The sequence below is a fragment of the Actinia tenebrosa genome, unplaced genomic scaffold (assembly GCF_029948245.1).
Source record: "Actinia tenebrosa isolate PJP-AT-01 unplaced genomic scaffold, QUT_ActTen_1.0 PGA_scaffold17__23_contigs__length_9995812, whole genome shotgun sequence".
In the NCBI taxonomy this organism is placed as follows: Eukaryota; Metazoa; Cnidaria; class Anthozoa; order Actiniaria; family Actiniidae; genus Actinia; species Actinia tenebrosa.
Window position 1 is genome coordinate 8525146 of NW_028292577.1, and position 22816 is coordinate 8547961.

General features: G+C 37.5%; 1 protein-coding gene and 1 long non-coding RNA gene across 3 annotated transcripts; one reads left to right on the forward strand and one right to left on the reverse strand.

The window, feature by feature from the left end:
• Nucleotides 1-795: 795 nt before the first annotated feature.
• Nucleotides 796-22686, reverse strand: LOC116306528 (uncharacterized). 2 transcript variants are annotated; one of them, XM_089031554.1, is made up of 22 exons: nucleotides 22464-22686; nucleotides 20094-20338; nucleotides 19531-19706; nucleotides 19242-19345; nucleotides 18644-18915; nucleotides 17974-18129; nucleotides 17677-17717; nucleotides 17513-17604; nucleotides 14565-14751; nucleotides 14044-14121; nucleotides 12792-13469; nucleotides 12121-12216; nucleotides 11346-11441; nucleotides 10534-10629; nucleotides 10225-10320; nucleotides 9915-10010; nucleotides 9605-9700; nucleotides 8789-8884; nucleotides 8477-8572; nucleotides 2047-2084; nucleotides 1241-1297; nucleotides 796-1165 (listed from the first exon to the last, which is right to left on the reverse strand). In XM_089031554.1, exons 1-22 carry the CDS (start codon nucleotides 22590-22592, stop codon nucleotides 1052-1054), a joined length of 3135 nt encoding a protein of 1044 aa, XP_088887680.1. In that variant the 5' UTR covers nucleotides 22593-22686; the 3' UTR covers nucleotides 796-1051. The 2 variants fall into 2 exon arrangements, with proteins under 2 accessions (XP_088887680.1, XP_088887679.1); XM_089031553.1 differs by having other exon boundaries at nucleotides 2047-2193.
• LOC148910416 (uncharacterized) lies at nucleotides 15297-17000 on the forward strand. Its single transcript, XR_016120033.1, has 3 exons — nucleotides 15297-15721; nucleotides 16573-16647; nucleotides 16837-17000. It is a non-coding gene; the product is annotated as an uncharacterized LOC148910416 (long non-coding RNA).
• Nucleotides 22687-22816: the final 130 nt, after the last annotated feature.

Sequence of the window (22816 nt, forward strand, 5' to 3'; positions counted from 1 at the left end):
TGGGCAGCTAGTGCAGTCACGTGATCTCGTACCTGAACATGATTGGTTTAGTTGCTCTTTTTATTATCAAACCATTGCTTTGTATGTATCCGCAGCGTATTTGCGATTCGAAGTTAAAAGGTAGCACGCCAAGAAAATCCCCTCGAGCCACCTTAGATAAGTAATTAAATTTGTCTACGAGTTCCATGGAGTGCGTATCCATGTTGCTTTTTACTGCGCATTTCTTTATGCGCTTCCTGTGCTTCAAGAGTCACCTCTCTGTAACTCTTACTCCACTTTCGGTTGTCTTTTAACATTGATTTTAACTCGTTAATTGAACGTATTAATCGAAGCGTCTATCCAAAAAAAAAGGTCTCTTAGCATATTATTATTACTCTTATCACATGTTCGTTCTTCAAATTGGCTTTATCGACGGGCAACCTTGGTTTATTTCTAATTTAAAATACTATTGATTGTATTGTATCGTGCTGTGCAATGTTGGTCAAAATGTTTCCAATCATCGTATGACAGTGAATGATTTTTTTTTCAAAAAAAAGTATTGGCTATAGAGTACAGATTATCCCAAAATATTGTTTTATTATTATTATTATTATTGTTATTATTATTATTATTATTATTACTATTATTATTATTGTTATTATTATTATTATTATTATCAATATTTTATCTTTTAATTATCATGGTCCCGTTGACTGTTTGACGAGAAGCAACGCTCCCCTAGATCCACTAAGGCTAGATTGCGCCATTTAACAGAGCTTTAAATATAAATTTAAAACCTAATAATAATAATAACAATTGCATACAAAGTTTTTTCTTTATTTATAGTCTCATACTGTGAACTTTCGGTTTGAGGGGAAACGTAACACGCCATATCATTGAAATGGATTTCCACCTGTTCCACTGCTCCCGCACTATTCATCTAATCACTGTATCTTTTCCAAGCACTCGTAGAGTACAAACACTAAAAGTGTGCAACACCTTGCACTATTTAGTAGTAAATAGTGCTAATTAAACAATAGAAAACAACAGGATTAGCATAATTTAGAAGTATTTAGAGGTATTTATGTTGCACACTTATAGTGTTTGTAATACTGGTCTCCGTGTTTTTAACACAAAGAGCCATATGCAAAAGTAGGATTGTTGTATACGCATTCCTGAATTTCAGCTGTCGAGAAAAGAGTCGTTTAATAAGTGCTCATAAAGTTTTTGGAATCTGTTTTTGTTTTTTTTCTTGGCTCACCATTGTCAACGGTTGCATTTTCGATAAGTTTGTTATGATCGTTTTCCGTGATGTTTTCTGTTGAGAAGAAATGCCTATTAAAACCTTATTAGTGGTAAGTAGTGACAAATAGAGAATTCTATTCGTATCCAAGCAGGTTCAAATGAGGTTTAGGCCTTCATTTGCTTATTTCCCATATATTTTCTATAAAAAACCCTAAATGCAACAAAACATCTTTGTACGATTGAAAATGCCGCTTCGAACAGGCATTTTATCATAGTACATCAGTTTCTAACTGTTTAAAAAAGGTTTTGAGTGTTAACCCAAAACGAAAATTGGAATCAAAACTCATATGAATGTCTAGTTTTTGGCGCTTTTTGCCATTACTGCTCGTTATTGAAAAAAAATCCTCTTAATTGTTAAGCTTAACATTATTTAACAATTATTCGCCAAAGGCGAATTGATTATCGGTTGCATATTATAAACATATTATTATAGATTTATTATAAATATCACCATAATCACTGAGCCTGAGGGGAATAATTATTTTAGCATAATGTAGACTTGATTATCAGAGAAAAGTCGAAATTCAGGATAAAAAAGATAAGAAAACGTTTTAGTATTACTTTCGATCTGGAAAACCTCATAATCACCGCTCCAGCAGTGATTATCGTCTCAGAATCACTGGTCGCTCTCGACCAATCACAGCTCGAGAAACGCTATATTCAATTCTAAAATTATACTAAAATATAATAATACAATAACTTTATCAAGATTTTAGTATTGGGAGGCCGAGGAAGTTTTTGGATATTGTTATATTCACTCACCATTGTGAACAGCTGCCCTTTTACGAGCTCGTGAAACCCTGGCAACGAGTAGAATAATTAGAAGAAGAAATATCATACCGCCTACGGGGCCCCCTACGATAGCAGCCAGGTTTTTGGCGTCTCCAGGATTTGTGTTTACAGTAGAATCTGAGGAAATCAATAAGAAATTCTTAAACTACATATTTAAGCCCCGAGTTTGGTTGCTATTTCGATACAGAAATGGAAAGGAACGTACAGAGGGAAGAGGAGAGAAGGATGTAGGGAGAAACGGAGAGAGGGAGGGAGACTTTTCATAATTATACCAAAAAGGCCCTATCAATTTATTTAATATTTGAGTGATAGAATGAAGTTAGGGTAGGGCAAGGCTTTGTATGGAAGCAATATTAGGCCATCCCTTATTTCCCCTCTCCTTACCTTCTCCCTCAAGATCATCCTATTTCCCATTTCAGACCACGATCATTCCCTTGAGAATAAGATTCTTTGTTTAAGTCATATCAATATTTATGTGCCTTCTAGCGCTAGCGTTGAACAAATTATAAATGATACTCTAGGGAATGACAAGTGGTTTGAAATAAAAAGCCGAGAGGAGGCCTATTGCCAGAAGTTATGAACTTCTGCTATTGCTTAATGTTTTCACACACATCATTGCATTAGACCTTTTTGCTTTATCGGTATTTTCAAAATCCGTGCACCCTAGAACAAAGGGTGATAATTATTTGCCCGTGGAATGTGGTTTTCTTTGTTTAAGATATAATTGATATGCGTAAACCCTGGTGAACGAGCACTTGTACGGTGTTTGGACGAAAGAAAGCTTTATAATGGACGGTTTCTACGAATATTCTTTATTCCCTCAATTATAAAAAAGATATACTTCGGTAAAAATGAGGGACAAGTGCATGGAATGACGTCATTAGCGTACAGTGTACGCACACAAAACTAATCGAAAATCGATGCGAAGAAATTGCGCGGGCATCTAGCGTATATGTCGTTAAATATGCACTATTGAAAAATGATATTTTAGGCGAGGTTTGTAGACCTTGTAGACTTTTGTTCATTTTTCATGTACGTCCGTTACGCATTGATAATACGTACTCTGCCCTTACGTAAACAGGAAGCCCGTCTGTGTTAACGATGACGATGGTAGCCAAGAAATGTGTTTTCTTATCGGCACGATAATAGGTCGCTTGCCTCACAGATGGTCTCCATATTCGATGTATGGTACAGTCTATAGCACCCACTGCATTAGGAAAAGTATCCCAGCTATTCCTAAATGTTGCCCACTCGGCAGCATTTGACCATCGAATTTGATCTCTTAGGATGTACCATGCTATGGGAATGATGTGATGAACTTCGTCACTGTTGCTACGCTTATCTGAAATAGTGCACAAACCAGCTCTTCTCTACATACTGTCTAAACCATATTAATGCAGCCAAAAGACGATTTCTTGGATTAAGCAAGGTTGGTCGAATACGCCTTGGTAGACCTACATGCTGAACCTGGGGTCTCTTGGTTGGATAATCCAAGGATATGCTGTCTGATATAGTCCTTCAAACGTCTCTGGCGTCTCACCAGTCAGATGCCAAAATAAAGGTGGTATATTGAGTAGCTCAGACCATACGTCATTTCCTCTTCGCCTGTGCCCTCTTAAATCTGGAAATAGTCTTTCTAAAACGTCTAGCTCCCCTCCAACATCTCCACAAACAAGAAGCATCGTGAATAATAAACTGAAGTCCAATATTTCTTCTGCTCGTACACGGCAAGACCTCAGAGTCAAGGCATAGGCATAAAGCATATTTTGTTCTTCACAATATTGATGGTCGGCAGTGCCGAACAGCATCAATATTTTCAAAAATGACAATATAAACCAATAAAATGCGTATTTGCGTAACACATTGCACTCAAAAAAAACCAGTACGCACCCTATAGTACGAAGTGCTATATCGTAACAAAGAAAACCACATTCCACGGGCAAATAATTATCACTCTTTGTTCTAGGGTGCATGGATTTCGAAAATACCGATAAAGCAAAAAGGTCTATTATATCCTGTCTCGTGCAGAATGTTCATCAGCTGAATCAGAGGTTTTCAATAGATTTTTTTCAGGCTGACTGCACATGGTGGTCAGTGTGAACAGATATAATAAGATTCAAAAACTTTTATCAGCCGAGCAAGCATTAGGAGGTTTCGAAATTAGTCAGAGCTCATTGTGCCTTCATTTTAGAGCAAGCTTGGTACACATCTTCAAATCTTCATATCTTTAGTAAGGTGAGTAATAACTAAGCGTTTCGTCGGGCCATTTATATTAAATGAAAGCTAAAAACTGATGGCTATGAAGGAATGCTTTGGAGTCGACTTTAACGTACTTTGAAGTCAAAATTAATTTAATATGTACTGTTTAATAAACGAGCAGGAGTGTTTTATCGGGTATAAAACACGAGGCGCAGCCGAGTGGTTTTAGACCCGATAAAACACGATCTGCGAGTTTATTAAACGGCTTAAAAAACTCCAGATGTATGTTCTCATACTGTACCGAATTCTTTACGAAATGAACCATGTTTGATAGAGAAAATCCAAGTTAAAGTTTATGCAAATGAAGACGAATCTATGTCAGATATAAAACCTCCTTCATGGTCATGATTTCTATTGTGTTTCCTTCATGAATTATTAATGAGTTTTTTAAATATATTTATGCACTGCCTAAAAGCGGAGCTCCCGATACGGAAGTCACAGGGAGAACAATTTGAATGAAACTGAAAGGTAAAAATGAGATCGGGGAAAAAACTTTCAATTATTTTTTATTCGAGATGAAGATAATTTCTCCCATAATAAAAACCATGCAGTGAAATCGAATCGAAATGCACCTCATTGTTTTTTTGTTTTCTTTGCGCGAGTATACTCTCCCACTTAGGAATTTCGTACATAAGTCACCACCACCCCCAGGGGCTAGTTTTGTTCTTGGAAGATTCTTCGACAAAGTTTCTACAAGGCCGACAGTTTTAGGCTTTGAATCTCTTTTACTTAAAAAAACGAAAGATAACTACAGATAATCAAATACAATATCAAGTTTAGTGAAATTTACCTCGGATGTCTTTCAAGGAAATCGAAAATCTGGAGATTTAGGGCAAATCAAGACTCAAAAACAGACTTGAAAACTGGTTTAAGGTGAGCAAAAAATAAGGTTTACTTAATTAGGTCTTTTACAGTTTTCCAAAAACAAAGCTTACATTCATTTAAACTTGACAACAACTGAGACAAAATAGAAAATAATGCAAAAGGCAATGCAAAATACAAAATGACTAATTTCTTTGTCAGTAAATTGGCAGTAATAACATCTCTCAACAACACAAATTTAAGCTCATTTTTCTAATCATACTTGCTCGAACAGCTTTATAAACAGTTGAATATTTGATAAAATTTTTATTTCATTCAATAATTAAATAAATTATCTGTAAAAAGATATAAAATTACTGAGTGAAAGTCTACTTTGTTTTGCCGATAGGACCCCGTTGATAGGAGGCGAGCAAAGCTTCATTTTTCTTGAACGAAAAACATACAATAGTTGGTCAAAAACAACCGAATTGTTAAAGATTTACAAAGCTATTAAAATAAAGGACGAATATTTGTTGTCGTAATATGCTCTCCGTGTTATATTTCCTCCAGCATTAAAATAAATTAAGCTTATCTATAGAAATATAAAAAGTTTTGATAGAAAGTCTTTGTTTTGTTGATTCGTCGAGAAAAATGCTTGTCCAAAAAAACAAATAATATACGATTGTTTGCTAAAAACACACACCTGAATTCTTAAAGAACACTTCTTGATCCATCTTTGACTACGTGAAAATATTTTTTGGTTTTTGGTCTATAACTTGTCCTAAAGCGATGTTTTCTGTGCATTTGAGAGCCGGCATTTGTGAGTAGTTTTGCTTTGACATCAAGCGGGATTCCTCGTGTCGTGTACACGAGGGAAAATTTATTATATTTCTCTTGACCGAAAAGTAAGCAGGCCTGAGCAAGGGAGCACGGCAGACATAAATTTGTTGATTGGTCTTCCTGTGGTAATGACGTATGCTGACGAATACGGTTATCCGCGAAAAATAGCGTGGGCTCAAGTAAATATCAAAGATGGCGGCATATATAATATTGACGGGGAATGCAGCTTTTTCAAACTTTTCGACAATGCTACGTCAGGTTGCCAGGGCCACTTGGGTTGCCAGGGCCACTTGGGTTGCCAGGGCCACTTGGGTTGCCAGGGCCAGTTAATGAGCTAAATTATTGCTAATGTATGCGCCCAGGTCGACTCGGTCAATGGGTATTTCATCTATTTTCTCTTTGGTTTTTCGAAACTTCAACAGTTTGTTCGCCGCAAGTTCACATCTTGGCGAATTTTGGGACTTCAAAGTGAAATTGATTAGCGATCTTTCAGGCTGATAATACTGTAGCTTCAAAAACTCCTCAAATCCACAATTTCGAAAACGATTTCATCACACAGCTGAAGGATAAGTTACTCTGATAACTCTGTAAGTTCTAGATACAATTTTCAAAAGTATTTAGTGTAAATATGCAATTCCAGTAAATATTTGAATTCTTGAAAACGAAATAACTTAAATTGTTGATTGATCGACCTCGTACTTTTAGTGCTTCATTGTTTTTTTGTTTTGTTTTGTTTTGTTTTGTTTTGTTTTGTTTTTGCTTTTTTGTATTTACATCCTGTTCTTTGCCTTTATAGCTTTATACTAAGGCTGTTAATAATTTCCAGACGAATATCGTTTATACATGTATTAAAATCTACTTTTATAATTGTAATTGAAGTAATTTTTATTCGCCAAAAGACAAAGGCTTGCTGTTGCCTTTTACGCTAAAATAAAATCAAGTTTTTACGACTGACAAGACGATTAAAATTCTATCATTAGTAACCAACACACGGAAATCCTTTTTACGGCCTCTTTATTTGCTTTGAAGGCAACAATTATTCCGTGTTTGGATTTTTTCGGTAGCAATGCCAAAAAATGAATGTAAATTGACATCCTTTCTTTCTCTCCTCTTTAATAATTTCCTTCAATAAAAAAGTTTCTCTGCATTTCATGATATAAAACACACTAAATCCAATACTAACTGAAGAAAAAGCCTTTGTTTGACTAACCCAGACAAAGCATCATTAAAAGTGAAGACATTTTGGTTTCCGGTATGCAAATGTTTTAAATAAATTATCTTCCAGGCTGTTTTAATTGCTAATTTATGCTAATGCTAGGCTTTCACGATAAACAGCTGGCCCAAAACACCGTGATGAGCATGCTACAAAGTACGTTGGTAATTTCCTGATGCTGATTGGCCGATACCCGGTCACATGATCATAGTTTCACTCCCCGTCATTTATATTTATCATCCGCCATATTGTTTACGTATGAGCCCGCGCGACTTTTAAGTAACCGCATGCGCCTCTATACCACAGGAGGACCAATCAATGAAATTATGTACCACAGGAAGACCAATCAACAAATTTATATCTGCCGTGCTCCCTTGGCCTGAGAGGGGCTGGAGGTGACGTGATGTTATCGTTGCGAGGTGACGAGATTCTCTCGATTTTCCAGCTATAGACTCCTTGCATTGAATAGCGCAGCGCACTGATTCTAAAAATAGCTTAAAGATTCGGACAAACATTGCATTCTGTTTAACCGCTACGAGGATTATACGAACCGATTTTATTATTTTTACTTAAAGTTACAATAATAACCCATGTAAACTAAGATCTACTGCGATCGCCTGTGAAAATTATCTGCTGAAAGTAAACTTGTAAGTTTGTTTGTCCGAATTTCGCCTTTGTCTTCGTTTTTATGACGTCACGGTTGCGCTGCGTTATTCCTGAAGGAATTGCCCAATTTCAATATGACGTCACTGCTTGTTTATGTGGGGGATAGAATCGCCAAATCCAATAGAAAATTCAACAAAATTTGCTCCTAGTGAAACAGTTTAATCTAAAATGGCCTGGTTTTCAGATATAATATGTGTTAATATGTACTAAAAAATATTCTGACCGTCTATTCTAATGCAAAAAAAATCCATTGTTTTGTCCCCAGAACAATTCCTCTTGGGACTCAGTGAAAGGGGTCTATATTCTTTTATAATTTCTTTTTACGTATGCTAAGGTTTGTTTGGCTAGAATAGGTATTCACGTACGCGTGACCTGAATCCTAAAGTTTAGTTGGCTAACATACGATAGGAATTACCTGTTCCGAGGTTTAGGGAATAACTGGGTCGAGTTGCATTGCAGTGCATTGTGCGGCTGATTTAGGGGACATATTTCCAAGTTGGGTTTTTTTCGCCCGCTAAAACATTCCCACAATGCACTATAATGTAAACTCGACCAAGTTTTTCCCTCAACCTCGGAACAGCTAATATTATGGGATCCTTGCATATTTTTGCATATATTTACTTTCAGAACAATCTGGTCCTGTGTATCCCTCTTCACATCTGCACTGGTCTGGTGCAAAACACACCCCGTGATCTGAACAATTCTTCTCACAAGTGGCTGGGTAAGGAAAGGAAACAATTGATCATATTTTGACCATAGGTCACTTTACCAATTTTTTTTTACTAATTTGGACATGATCTTTCTTGAAATGGAAATATACTTTTTTGAATCTTTTACCGATCGTGGTGCTGGTTCCCAGTCTTTCCCTCTTTTTAATAGGATGTATACGATAGAATTATTATGGGATCCTTGCATATTTTTGTATTTACTTACCTTGAGAACAATTTGCTCCGGTGTATCCCTCTTCACATCTGCACTGGTCTGGTGCAACACAGACCCCGTGATCTGAACAATTCTTTTCACAAGTGGCTGGGTAAGGAAAGGAAACAATTGATTATATTTTGACCATGTATAGGTCACGTGTCAGTACATTAGTGACGTGAGCTGGTGGCTCGATTCTTGTTTTTGGTCGACAACCTTTGCTGATACTATGACTTCTTAACCATCTTTGTTTTATAATGCTGGGGAAACAATGTTGTTGCATTGGTGGTACATTACAATGATGATAACGATGATGATGACTGTGTTTTTCAAAGAGTATTATTTTATATTTCATGGCCGTAGGGCGATAATGATGGTGGTGGTGGTCGTGGTGGTCGTGGTGGTGATGGCGGTAATAATGATGAGGACACTTTTGTTCAACATCAGTTAAAAACATACAATACAATGAATAGCTCTCGAACGTTATATGCCTTATTGCCTCCATTCTCGGTATAGACCATTTTCGAATTAGTACAATGCCGCTGCGTTCCTTGGTTACAGACTAATTAACTCCGGACCCTACTAGACTCACTTTCATGTTTTTTTGTGGTACATTTCAAATGCCTATATCTCTGCAATGATTTAATATATGACTACAAATCTCTACCATTTTTGACTAATTTGGACATGATCTTTCTTGAAATGGAAATATATATTTTTCAAATCGTTTACCGATCGTGGTGCTCGTTCCCAGTGTTTCGTTCTTTTTAATAGGATGTATAAGATAGAATTATTATGGGATCCTTGCATAATTTTGTATTTATTTACCTTGAGAACAATCTGGTCTGGTGTATCCCTCTTCACATCTGCACTGGTCTGGTGCAACACAGACCCCGTGATCTGAACAATTCTTTTCACAAGTGGCTGGGTAAGGAAAGGAAACAATTGATCATATTTTGACCATAGGTCACTCTACCAATTTTTTTACTAATTTGGACATGATCTTTCTTGAAATGGAAATATACTTTGTTGAATCTTTTACCGATCGTGGTGCTGGTTCCCAGTCTTTCCCTCTTTTTAATATGATGTATACGATAGGAATATTATGGGATCCTTGCATAATTTTGTATTTACTTACCTTGAGAACAATCTGGTCTGGTGTATCCCTCTTCACATCTGCACTGGTCTGGTGCAACACAGACCCCGTGATCTGAACAATTCTTCTCACAAGTGGCTGGGTAAAGAAAGGAAACAATTGATCATATTTTGACCATAGGTCACTCTACCAATTTTTTTACTAATTTGGACATGATCTTTCTTGAAATGCAAATATACTTTTTTGAATCCTTTACCGATCGTGGTGCTCGTTCCCAGTCTTTCCCTCTTTTTAATATGATGTATACGATAGGAATATTATGGGATCCTTGCATAATTTTGTATTTACTTACCTTGAGAACAATTTGCTCCGGTGTATCCCTCTTCACATCTGCACTGGTCTGGTGCAACACACACCCCGTGATCTGAACAATTCTTTTCACAAGTGGCTGGGTAAGGAAAGGAAACAATTGATCATTTTTGACCATAGGTCACTCTACCAATTTTTTTACTAATTTGGACATGATCTTTCTTGAAATGGAAATATACTTTTTTGAATCCTTTACCGATCGTGGTGCTGGTTCCCAGTCTTTCCCTCTTTTTAATATAATGTATACGATAGGAATATTATGGGATCCTTGCATATTTTTGTATTTACTTACCTTGAGAACAATTTGCTCCGGTGTATCCCTCTTCACATCTGCACTGGTCTGGTGCAACACAGACCCCGTGATCTGAACAATTCTTTTCACAAGTGGCTGGGTAAGGAAAGGAAACAATTGATTATATTTTGACCATAGGTCACGTGTCAGTACATTAGTGACGTGAGCTGGTGGCTCGATTCTTGTTTTTGGTCGACAACCTTTGCTGATACTATGAATTCTTAACCATCTTTGTTTTATAATGCTGGGGAAACAATGTTGTTGCATTGGTGGTACATTACAATGATGATAACGATGATGATGACTGTGTTTTTCAAAGAGTATTATTTTATATTTCATGGCCGTAGGGCGATGATGATGATGGTGGTGGTCGTGGTGGTCGTGGTGGTGATGGCGGTAATAATGATGAGGACACTTTTGTTCAACATCAGTTAAAAACATACAATACAATGAATAGCTCTCGAACGTTATATGCCTTATTGCCTCCATTCTCGGTATAGACCATTTTCGAATTAGTACAATGCCGCTGCGTTCCTTGGTTACAGACTAATTAACTCCGGACCCTACTAGACTCACTTTCATGTTTTTTTGTGGTACATTTCAAATGCCTATATCTCTGCAATGATTTAATATATGACTACAAATCTCTACCATTTTTGACTAATTTGGACATGATCTTTCTTGAAATGGAAATATATATTTTTCAAATCGTTTACCGATCGTGGTGCTCGTTCCCAGTGTTTCGTTCTTTTTAATAGGATGTATAAGATAGAATTATTATGGGATCCTTGCATAATTTTGTATTTATTTACCTTGAGAACAATCTGGTCTGGTGTATCCCTCTTCACATCTGCACTGGTCTGGTGCAACACAGACCCCGTGATCTGAACAATTCTTTTCACAAGTGGCTGGGTAAGGAAAGGAAACAATTGATTATATTTTGACCATGCATAGGTCACGTGTCAGTCATTAGTGACGTGAGCTTGTGGCTCGATTCTTGTTTTTGGTCGACAACCTTTGCTGATACTATGAATTCTTAACCATCTTTGTTTTATAATGCTGGGGAAACAATGTTGTAGCATCGGTGGTACATTACAATGATGATAACGATGATGATGACTGTGTTTTTCAAAGAGTATTATTTTATATTGCATGGCCGTAGGGCGATGATGATGGTGGTGGTGGTCGTGGTGGTCGTGGTGGTGATGGCGGTAATAATGATGAGGACACTTTTGTTTAACATCAGTTATATGCCTTATTGCCTCCACTCTCGGTATAGACCATTTTCGAATTAGTACAATGCCGCTGTGTTCTTTGGTTACAGACTAATTTACTCCGGACCCTACTAGCCTCGCTTTAATGTTGTTTTTTTTGTGGTACATTACAAATGCCTATATCTCTGCAGTGATTTAGTATATGACTACAAATTGTTTTGACTAATTTGGACATGATCTTTCATGAAATGCAAATATATATTTTTAAATCCTTTACCGATCGTGATGCTCGTTCCCAGTCTTTCCCTCTTTTTAATAGGATGTATACGATAGGAATATTATGGGATCCTTGCATATTTTTGTATTTACTTACCTTGATAACAATTTGTTCCGGTGTATCCCTCTTCACATCTGCACTGGTCTGGTGCAACACAGACCCCGTGATCTGAACAATTCTTTTCGCAAGTGACTTGTTAAAGAAAGGAAACAATTGATCATATTTTGACCATAGGTCACGTGTCAGTACAGTAATGACGTGAGCTGGCGCCCCAATTCTTGTTTTTGATGATGGTGTGAATTTTCAACCATCTTTGTTTATAATGATGGGAAAAGATTGTTGTTGGTGGTGCACAACAATGATGATAACAATGATGATGACGATGATAATGATGATGATGACGACGATGATAATAACGATGATGATGATGATAAGTTTAGGTAATCAAACGTTTTCGAGTCCAATTTGAGTATTATTTTACATTGCATGGCCGTATGGCGATAATAAGAAACTAGTTATCGATAATCACCGCCGCAAAGTACAGTAGTAAGAATAGTAGTATGATGATGGTAATGATGATGATGATGGTGATGATGGTGATGATGATGATGATGATGATGACGTAAGTTATGCTCACTCACTAATATAGGCCACAACTTGTACTCAACCAATAACAGAGTGTAGGATCTCAGTCATAACCATCACGCTCACGGCACGACTCATTCACAGTAAAATGCTTTGATTCAATTGAAACTAGTCTTACTTACATTGTAGAATACAACTGGTGACGTTGATGATTGTCATGACTGACGCGCGGTCTCCATTCGATTTTTCCACAGATGTTGCAACAACCTTCAAGACAAAAGGCTCAAAGACTCCGTCGTACCGAGCGACCAATCCGGTAAGAGAATCGGTTTCTAAGTAGTGCGTCCCATTCACTAGTCTTCCTTGGCGGCTGAGCTGGTATTCATTTGGTAACCCTGACAACGCTATTGTCAGTTTCTCTGAGCCGTCATTATCATTGAGCAAGGCTTTTATGTTCAGCGGTATTAGTCCGGTCAAATTAGCGCATGCGTCTCCGGTAATGAGGACTGGTACGTCGGCTTTAGCTTTTACATTAATGGTAAATGAATAATTTGTTTGTGTTTTTTCGAGTCCTCGTGCTGCTTGCGCAACGATGTCCACAGTAAAATTCCCTGAGAAGTCTTTCGCTGGGGTGACGAACAAGTCACCAAATTGTTGCTTCAGTAGTGTGACTTGGTCTTTACTGCGCATGCCTCGGCTGAATACAAATGAATCAGGCACACCATATATGGTAATGGATAAAGTTACGTCATCTGTTCTGTTGATACCAGACATACGAGCAGACAAAAACACAGGAATGGGTGTGTCTTCTATACCACCGCTGGACGAGGCTTCGAGGACCGGAGGCTCCAGGAGTTTATCTGATACCAAAAACATAAATTTCTCTAAAGATCTGTAATAAGTAAAAGATTTCAAATGATAACAATAATGTACCCTGGGCTCCAGTGGCTCTCTGGTTCCAATGCTTTTCGGTCGTAGGTTTTTACGAGAAAAAAGGCCCTTGGGCTTTAAATGGTTTATTGCTCCATACCGCTGAATGTTCCTTGGTTACAGACTCATTTACTCTGGTTTAGCCTCGTATCAGTGTCAGAAAATTCACAGATTCCAACGGTAACGGTGTGAGCTGAGCGTTGTGTGCATAGAATATTGAATGAAGTGGTAGTGCGTGTGAGCGAAAAGTGTCCCCATTTAGTGCGAAAGCACTAGAACGACTAGACACTTAAATTTAAAAAAAGTGATTTAAGGTTAAAAATTCACAACTTCAACAATACAAACGCTTTGAAATTCCAGGGACATTCACTGAAACACGTGAATTAATATTCCGTAACACGTCACAAAATCGAAACTAACTCTGAGCAATTGTGAACTGCAAACTGGTGTTATTAAAAAAGTCATACTTCACAATTTTACTAGTGTATATATTACGGTACTTACTGATTGTAAATCTCCAGAAGTGAGGATCTCTCATTGGTGGAGATTCTAGATCACAATACGTAGTTCCACGTACTATACCTATGAGAAATCACTCGTAAATTAAAATACATCCTGTATGACGGTCCATTGAAATGATTGCTGCCTAATGAATAAAATTGGACTGCACTCAAGAGTGACTAGGTCTTATTCAAAAAAGGAATTAGTTATCAAGTTCACGGCTCGGCTCGGCTCGGCTTGGCTCGGTACGGCACGGAAAGGGATTGACGATACCATTGGGCATCTGTTACGCATTCATCTTACTCTTCATATTAGTACCGTCTTATTCTTCCCTCTAATTCCAAATTAATCTGTGAGTTAGCCGTGCCCTGACTTCGATCAGCCCAGAAGCTGTTTTAGGTTATCTATAACTGAATAAGAGTTTTCCAGTGAAGATTGACTGTCGTGTGAAGTAGAGTTTTCGACATACCCTCATACCTTAGCTAATTAATCACTTATATAACTTGTATTTTTTAAACGTTCACCTCGATCAAGAAGCACGTAGTAAGTGCTTTCCTCGACGAGTCTCAATGACGGCCTGAACTCAAGTGCTCGACCCAGTGAGTCTTCTGGGTAGATGACGTCATGGGAGATCGAAACATCAACAGTGTAGACCTCGGTGCCATCTGATCTGAAAATCCTGATGTATCGGCTTCTTTTTGGACGGACAAACTAAAAAGAAAAAGGATTGAGATATATGATTTTACTTCTTACTCAAGCTTTAAGTTAAATAATACAATCGCTCGAAGATTCTACTGAAGGATTATAAAGTATAGCTTCTAATAGTCCCCTTCACATTTCCCGGCGCCATCTTGAAAGGTAACCGTGCCTTTGCGAAGCGAGACGAACGGTGAGCTTGTAACGTTAGACATGTGAATAATTGTTCAAGGTGTTAAAAAAGGTCTCTATCATTGCAAGCTTACCGTTCGCAAGGGTGGATCCAGGGTAGTTTACGTGATTTCCGTAAACTACTCAATTTTTTTCAAAGCTACACATTTCTTTCTAAATAATGACAAAATATGTGTATTACATTATTCTAGCAACTACTAGAAACGACTCACTTGGTTGTTTTTCAGTTAATTAATTAAAGAAAAGTCAAACAAAAATGAGTAATCTCGTCATTTCTGCCGATTTCTTACCGATTCCCGCAAAAAGTTTCGGGTTTCGGATATCTCCGTCGGTACGCATCGGAATGCTATCGGAAAACGATGGGAAAACAGCCTTTGTCAAATAGAACCTCAGGGAGTGAGCGTGCGTAGTTGTAGAGCTAGGCCGGTGTGATAATCGTAAACTACTCAAAGACTTCTCTGATTGGCTGGAAACACATTGATTGTTTTGGAAACCACTCAAACCCTTTTCTGATTGGCTATCTACTTTGCAAACTACCTCATAAACTACCAGCAAAACTATAAAAAGCTAGGCCTACCCCCGTTGGGTCTCTTTCGTTCTTATGATTAGAGTCATAGACTTGCTGTAGTTTGAACGAAGGATTTTGAAGTAAAGAATATTCTACAATGCGTGGCGACCCGATTTGCAGGAGGGAGGACTGTTCTCCTTTCGACATTGGCTTGTACTTTAAAAGAAATTGGCTCTTCATCACCACAAGATAAGCTGGGGTTCATTGAGAATGTGTGGAAACCAGGTGAGATTTTTGATTTCCCAGTGTCAATAGAAAATAGAAAGCCTCGTAAGTTTGTCTTTGAATGGCTTAGAAGATATCCCTGGCTTGCATACTCTAAATATCTCGATGGAGCATTTTGTTTTCCGTGTGTTTTGTTTGGAGTAGAATCTGGTAGAAATGCTCATAAATTAGACAAGTTGTTGAAGTCACCACTCACATGTTGGACTTCAGCGGCTTCGAGACTTACAAAACACGCCAGCGGTAAATGTGAGAGGCACAATTTTGCTGTAATTGCCATGGATAACTTTTTGAAAACAATGAGGCAGCAAGCGGTCCCAGTAGATCAGCAGTTGAATAATATTATTCAACAGCAAATCGATAGAAATAGGACGGTCCTTAAGTCTTTGTTTGAAACGATAATTTTCTGTGGGCGAAACAACATAGCTCTCCGGGGTCAACGCGATGATGACCCAACAAATGCTAGTCTATCAGGAAATTTTCAGGTCCATTTCAACCCTCCGTAATCTTAAGAACTACTTAAGAAATACTATGGCCCAAGACAGAATGAATGAACTGGCACTGATGCATTCCCACAGAGACATGGACTTAGATCTTGAGGAAATAATAGATTTATTTGCTACTTTAAATCCTAGACGAATGAGAATGGAGAATATCTTACAGTAATATTTTATATAATATTTTTTTGACCACCAGTGCTCTTAGAGTACTTGTGAGTTATGTTCCATCTGGATTAATAATTATCTGATTTTTAATCCTTAAACTGATGGGGAACAGTACAGGAACAAGGTGGAATTTTTAAAAACTTATTCTTTTCTGAAATCTATAATATTATTCACTGGGTTTTAATTAAGCTTGAATGGTCTTTACATATTCTCAACTGAACTCAGCAATGAACTCATCTAGTGGAACACCTCAATCTAAATAAGGTAATGTATTCATTTTGTATAATTTGCTAGTACATGTATGATATTGTGACTGTGTGTTCTCTATTTTTCATAAAGTATTCAATTTGCTGCCATGCCACTTTTCCTTTAATAGCATATATTTTGCATTGTACTTTTACATACTAATACTTTTGATGTCATTTTTTCACATGATGTCCTTTGATGTGCTAGATTCTTCAACTGAGATAAATCTGTACAAGGATCTTGACTGCAGACAGCATGGTATGCTAGATGTATCCTTTTAGGTAGTTTATAACTATTAGGGGTATGGTGGGTTGGGTATAAATTGATTGGTCTGTCAGAGTAAACTACTCATGTCCAAACCCTGGATCCACCCCTGGTTCGTCTCGCTCCGATGCAAAAGCACGGCTACCTTTCAAGATGGCGCCGGGAACTGTGAAAGGGACTATTGGATTAAATTTTTTTTATTTTCTATACTGGGCCCTTTTTAATCCCCATGTATTCCTAATTTCATATATATAGTATATTCCTTTTATATTCCTAATTGTATATAGATAGTATATTTAGCAGGGTCTCCCCGATTAGCAAAGCACGTGTGCCAAGATAGAAGCTTTTGAGACTGTAATAAAGTTTATTATTATTATTATTATTATTATTATTATTATTATTATTATTGTTATTATTTTGTCATTGATTACTAGTAATTTAGCACACTAAATAACGTGAGTAAGTATTAATTTTACAAAATAGCGCCACACTGGATAACAATTGGCATCACATTTATCGGCACCAATCTTGATGACAAGAGCGATTCTTTGGAACCAAAGCAAGACTCATCGAACAACTAATACATGAGGTGAAAAACGACTGTCTTTCAAAGACGTACCTCCTTGTCAAACTTTACGGTCCATCTTTGATTGTTTGGGTAAATCAGACCAGTTGGAAAGTGGGAACCATTGACCATATATGGAGGTGCAACTAGAATGTATAAACAACATAGTGAATATTGCAATGAAAGCATAATCGATATAATATGGTTTGAAAATTTACCTCCAGCCAAAAGTGTAACGCAGCTTTGGTCGGATGATAATCTGTACATAAGCAAAATTAGATTGCAAAGTTTTAGAATTACTTTTATTAAACCGTTTTTGAAAAGGGCATTCTATATATTCATCTTTTCAGGATTTGTTTCCTATTTTCATTCTCTACTTCTCTCGTTTTAATTTCCTTCATTTTTCCTTCATTTCCCTTCATTTCTATTCTATTTTAACGTTTTTGTTGGTGGCTTACCCACTGACATCAATAGCAGTGCAGACGAATGACAGGGTCGACTTGTGATTGACTTACCCGTTGGCATCAATAGCAGTGTAGCAGAATATGACAGGATCTACTTGTGATTGACTTGGAGTCCATGTCACGTTTACATACCATTCGTTGGCAGAGTACTGAGCCAAAGAAGACTTGGTGAGTCCAGAGGGACTGATCGTCGTGATTTCTATAATCCTATTAAAATTTAGGCATATTAGACATAGTGTGCCTTTCAAATTTGGGGAAGCACGGGTGGTGTGCGCTGCGCATGCGTTGTCGGCTCTCGCCTATTTGGACGTTTATGGGTTTCATTCCTGAATGCGCTATCACATGTGAGTAAAGTTGTTGTGAAGATCAATTTTTAAATTCCGATTTCATCTTTTCAGCTTTAAATTAGTTTGTAGTCTAGCCTTGTTGTGATTGTCCCACGGTGTGATACAACAAGACAAAGTGTGATACATTGTTTACATGTAATATACATTGAAGCCGGGAAAACTGGTCGTGCTGCTAGACGTTGGTGTTGACACAATGTCCTATGATGGCACTGCCCTTACTCGCTTTCTTGCTAGTTTTTATGTACGCCATGTTTGTTGAATTTAACAAAAAATCTATTTTTTTGATATATCACGAGGCAACACAACCGCCAAATCTTTTGGAGTGTTATTTCTTCGTCTTGGGAATAATTGCAAACACCTTTGCAGTACAATACCTGTTTCCTGTCCCTTGGCTTTTGGCAATGATGCGTTCATTCAATGTCGAGCCATGAGGAACACCAATGCACGATCCATCAACTCTTGTTTCTCCACTAAATTCTGGTTTACTAGAGCAACTTGCGCTAGATGTGAACACTTGGACTAAGAATTGAATAGGGATGCCGCTTAAAGCATTACTCGATAGACGGTCTGTGAAGTCTTCAACCATGATAGCGACAGCGTACCAACCGATTCTTCCTGTAGCCAAATACTCCATTTGACACTTTCGCTGAATTAAATTCAATTATTTCCAGTTAGCCAAACATTAGATGATTCATGTCGGTGCTCTTAGTGCGCATGATAGAATAACTGCAGCAATGCAATAGGGACTTTACCAGGAAATCTAAAATGACGCAGTTGACGTGACACCGGACCTTTCAAAATTAACTGCATTATCTAATGCAGAATTCTACAAAATTTTCTGGCTATTTTTTTATGGGCGAAAGTCAGCTTGATTCTGTTCAGACTCTTTCCATTCTTTGGTCTTTGCTCTAAAATCTGGAAATGATACTGAGTGAAGATTTTATTAGAAAACGAATCAAAACTGATTCCTACCTCGTCTAGGACGGCTCCAGGGAAGGTCCTACACACGCCGGCGCATTCATATTTACTTGATTCAGCCCATCGACATCGTATGTCATCCTTATCTGCATCACTGACTGTACAACAAATAGATTATCGTATATAGATAACAAATTGTCAGTGAAAGTCTGTACGTCATTAGTAGACATGTCGATTACTATACAGGCTAGACCTACCTGGTATGACTATGGTGTGATTGCATCCATATTACAGTCTGTACGTCATTGGTAGACATGTCGATTGTTATACGGGATATACCTACCTGGTATGACTATGGTGTGGTTGCATCCATATTGCAGTCTGATGATGGATGACAAGGCGGCAGTTGGTGATGTATTAATGAGTCCAGTGTCCTTTCGTTTCGTCAGATTGACGTACATTCTCACTTCCCAGTTGCCACCTCCCTTGACTAGGGAAATCCAATCGCTTCCAGTAAAACTAAAGTAATTTAGGGATCTTTTTATTTAGGGATTTTGATTTAGGGATTCTGATATGTGATTGATTGATTACCAATCTTAATAATACTCATTTGGAAATCACTGGTTATTTCTGCAATCTGACTGGGTCTCATTTAATCACGAATCGCACCATTTTGAGTTTGAAATCAAATTTTTTTCCCGCACTTGTTTCTGTTCTCTAATATAAGCACGGGACCCAACCAATCAGCACGCGCGTTATAACATAATACTTTACGACAATTTGTCCCCATTGTCCCCATTGTCCCCATTGTCCCCATTGTCCCCATTGTCCCCATTGTCCCCGTTGTCGTCCCCGTTGTCCCAATTGTCCCCGTTGTCAACACTGTCCCAACCGTCCCTTATTTACCTCGCCTGGTAAAGTGGAGAATGAATATCAGGGAATCTATATGTGTAGTTCCTTTCACCGGCTGACCAATCCTCTTGCACGCTGAAATCTGTACATTTGAAATCCATGCTGCCAACGTACCCACTGCAGCCTGAGCGACACTGGAGACGTGACCCGCTAGGACCAATGAGACGGCCGGAATTGATCGTGGATTGATCACAGTATGTGTTTGATCTCCGCCAGGCAATTCGTAACGAAATAATAACCTATACCGCATGAACAAAGAAAAAGAAAGAGCAAATGAATGAATATTTTCACTAAATAGCAAGTGATTTTGTCACACTTTAAATAGACAAGTTGGAATAAGATGTACTTCATTTATATTTTAGGTAATTAAGAAAATAGAATTTTTAATTTTATCTGGAAACCCAGATTTTGTGCAACAATGAATCAAATCTCCTCCCGCACCGTAATATGTTCCGGTCCCAGATACTTACGGGCCCTTGGTGAAGAGGGCCCGTGAGGAAAAGACTACGATGGATCCGCATCTTTCTTTTTCTTTTCGTTGTCGTTGTTGTTGTTGTTGAATACGCTGTGAGTACGTATGGACAGTCGAATCCGTGTATTTTGAATATGATGTTCAACAGTCCTCACGTATAGTTCTCCTCTTCTTGGGCGTAATGTTTTCCCATTTCAGACTACCTGTCATTCCCTTGAGAATAAGATTCTTTGTTTGAGTTGTATTCATGTTCATGTGTCTTCTTATGCGAAACCGTTAAGCAAAGAAATGATACTCTAGGGAATGACACGTGATCTGAAATAGGAAAAAAAATACACCCGAGCCGAGGAGGTCTATTTACAGCGTATTCAGCAACAATTCACCGGATACGTTTATGTGGACGGGAGGCCAATCCATAATCCAAAAGTTGCCTATTCAAAAACATAAAGATACGTGGGGACGGTCTAATACGATTCTGAATAGACCTCTCTACCATGGGACTAAGGTAAACGTATTAGAGACCTCGTTTCATTCCTGGATTATCCTTTCCTTGTTTAACGATTACACATGAGAAGACCCATGAATATGAATTCAAACAAAGAATCTCATACAGCAAATGACACTTGCTTTGCAATGGGTAACATTGAGGTCCTGATACGCTACGTTTCGACAAAATGTTTTGAACCGCAACGAAATGGTTGTGGGTTCAATAATATCCGGATATCCCGAGTGAATTGACCCTTAAAGTTTCCTAATTCGGAAATCAATGGGCGCGCTGAATTCCGAATTATGGCGTACGTAACTAAGCACCGATTGGTATTTTTAATTAGCTGTCGAGAAAACTAAAACAACTAAACCACAAAAGAAAAAATTGCAATTTTTATAGAAATAATCAACCGAATATAGTTGACTAGGACTGTTCTATGTATATTTAAAAAGGTTCAGCAATACTATACTTGAAACTCTGGTGGTTTTACATTACACCTCTTTCTTGGAACTGCGCTAATGTTTTGACCTGAGTGATCTTTCGTGTCAAGTTCTGAATTCTAAGAACTCTTATTTCTAAGAACTCTTAGTATTTCTAAGAACTCTTATTTCTAAGAACTCTTATTTCTAAGAACTCTTATTTCTAAGAACTCTTATTTCTAAGAACTCTTATATCTATATCTATATCTATATCTATATCTATATCTATATCTATATCTATATCTATATCTATATCTATATCTATATCTATATCTATATCTATATATCTATCTATCTTTCTATTTACAGGCTGCATAGTTGCTGCATTATAATGTTTATATTACCAAATAGCTTGTTTTTTTTTTGTACCTATTCCCTCAACTAAAAAGTTAGTTCATTGCTGGTAATCTTATTAGATGAAAAATAATTATACTTATACTGTTTAGTTTACCAAAGATATTTTAAAAGATATTTTTTTATTTTTCAAAAGTTTCAATCTTAAAGTGAAAATCGATATGATAATAATATATTCTTTGATATATATCATATATTCATACAAAATGAGTTATATTGGCCTGATATTAATCAAAACACGTTCGGTCTTGGCTTCCACAAGGCTCTTGTTCTCAGTTACTTTAACTGACGTGAAGTCTGTCCGAGTTGCTAATCAGCTCCCGTAGTTAAAAATACACTTTTTGAAATGCCGTCACATCGGGTAATAGCGGTCCGTAGTTTCTGTCAAAAACGAGGCCGGAATTGTACATGCTTTCTACCAATATCAACGGCCAATGGCAATATTGAATGGAAAAGGATTCGAATAATACCGTGCTACTCAAATGAATGTTTTCGAGGATTTCCTACGTTATATTAGATGTCTTTCATAAGTTTGACTGCTTAACGGTTGAGTTAATCTACAATTTTCTTACCCTCTTGTCTGTCGTGCTGCTAGCATTTACGGATTTCCAACTGAGTGTTGCTCCCCTAAAGTGAGAACACCTCGCAAGATTCACGCATACGATACTGAAAACCAAAGCATTTGCCAGGAAGGCACTCATTCTGCCATCGAGTTTGAGTCTAATATCTAAAAAAAGGCACTTGTGTTTCTGAAGCAGAATTAAAAGAGCTTGCGATGATGCACCTTTCACTTAAAGCCGCTAAAATGAAAACGAGACAAGGATGCCGTTACAGCGGCGTACGTAACTTAGTAAAAATGTGGAATGGAGTCGGAATGCAGACTGGACTACACTGATAATCCACTACTACGCAACGATTTTTAGTG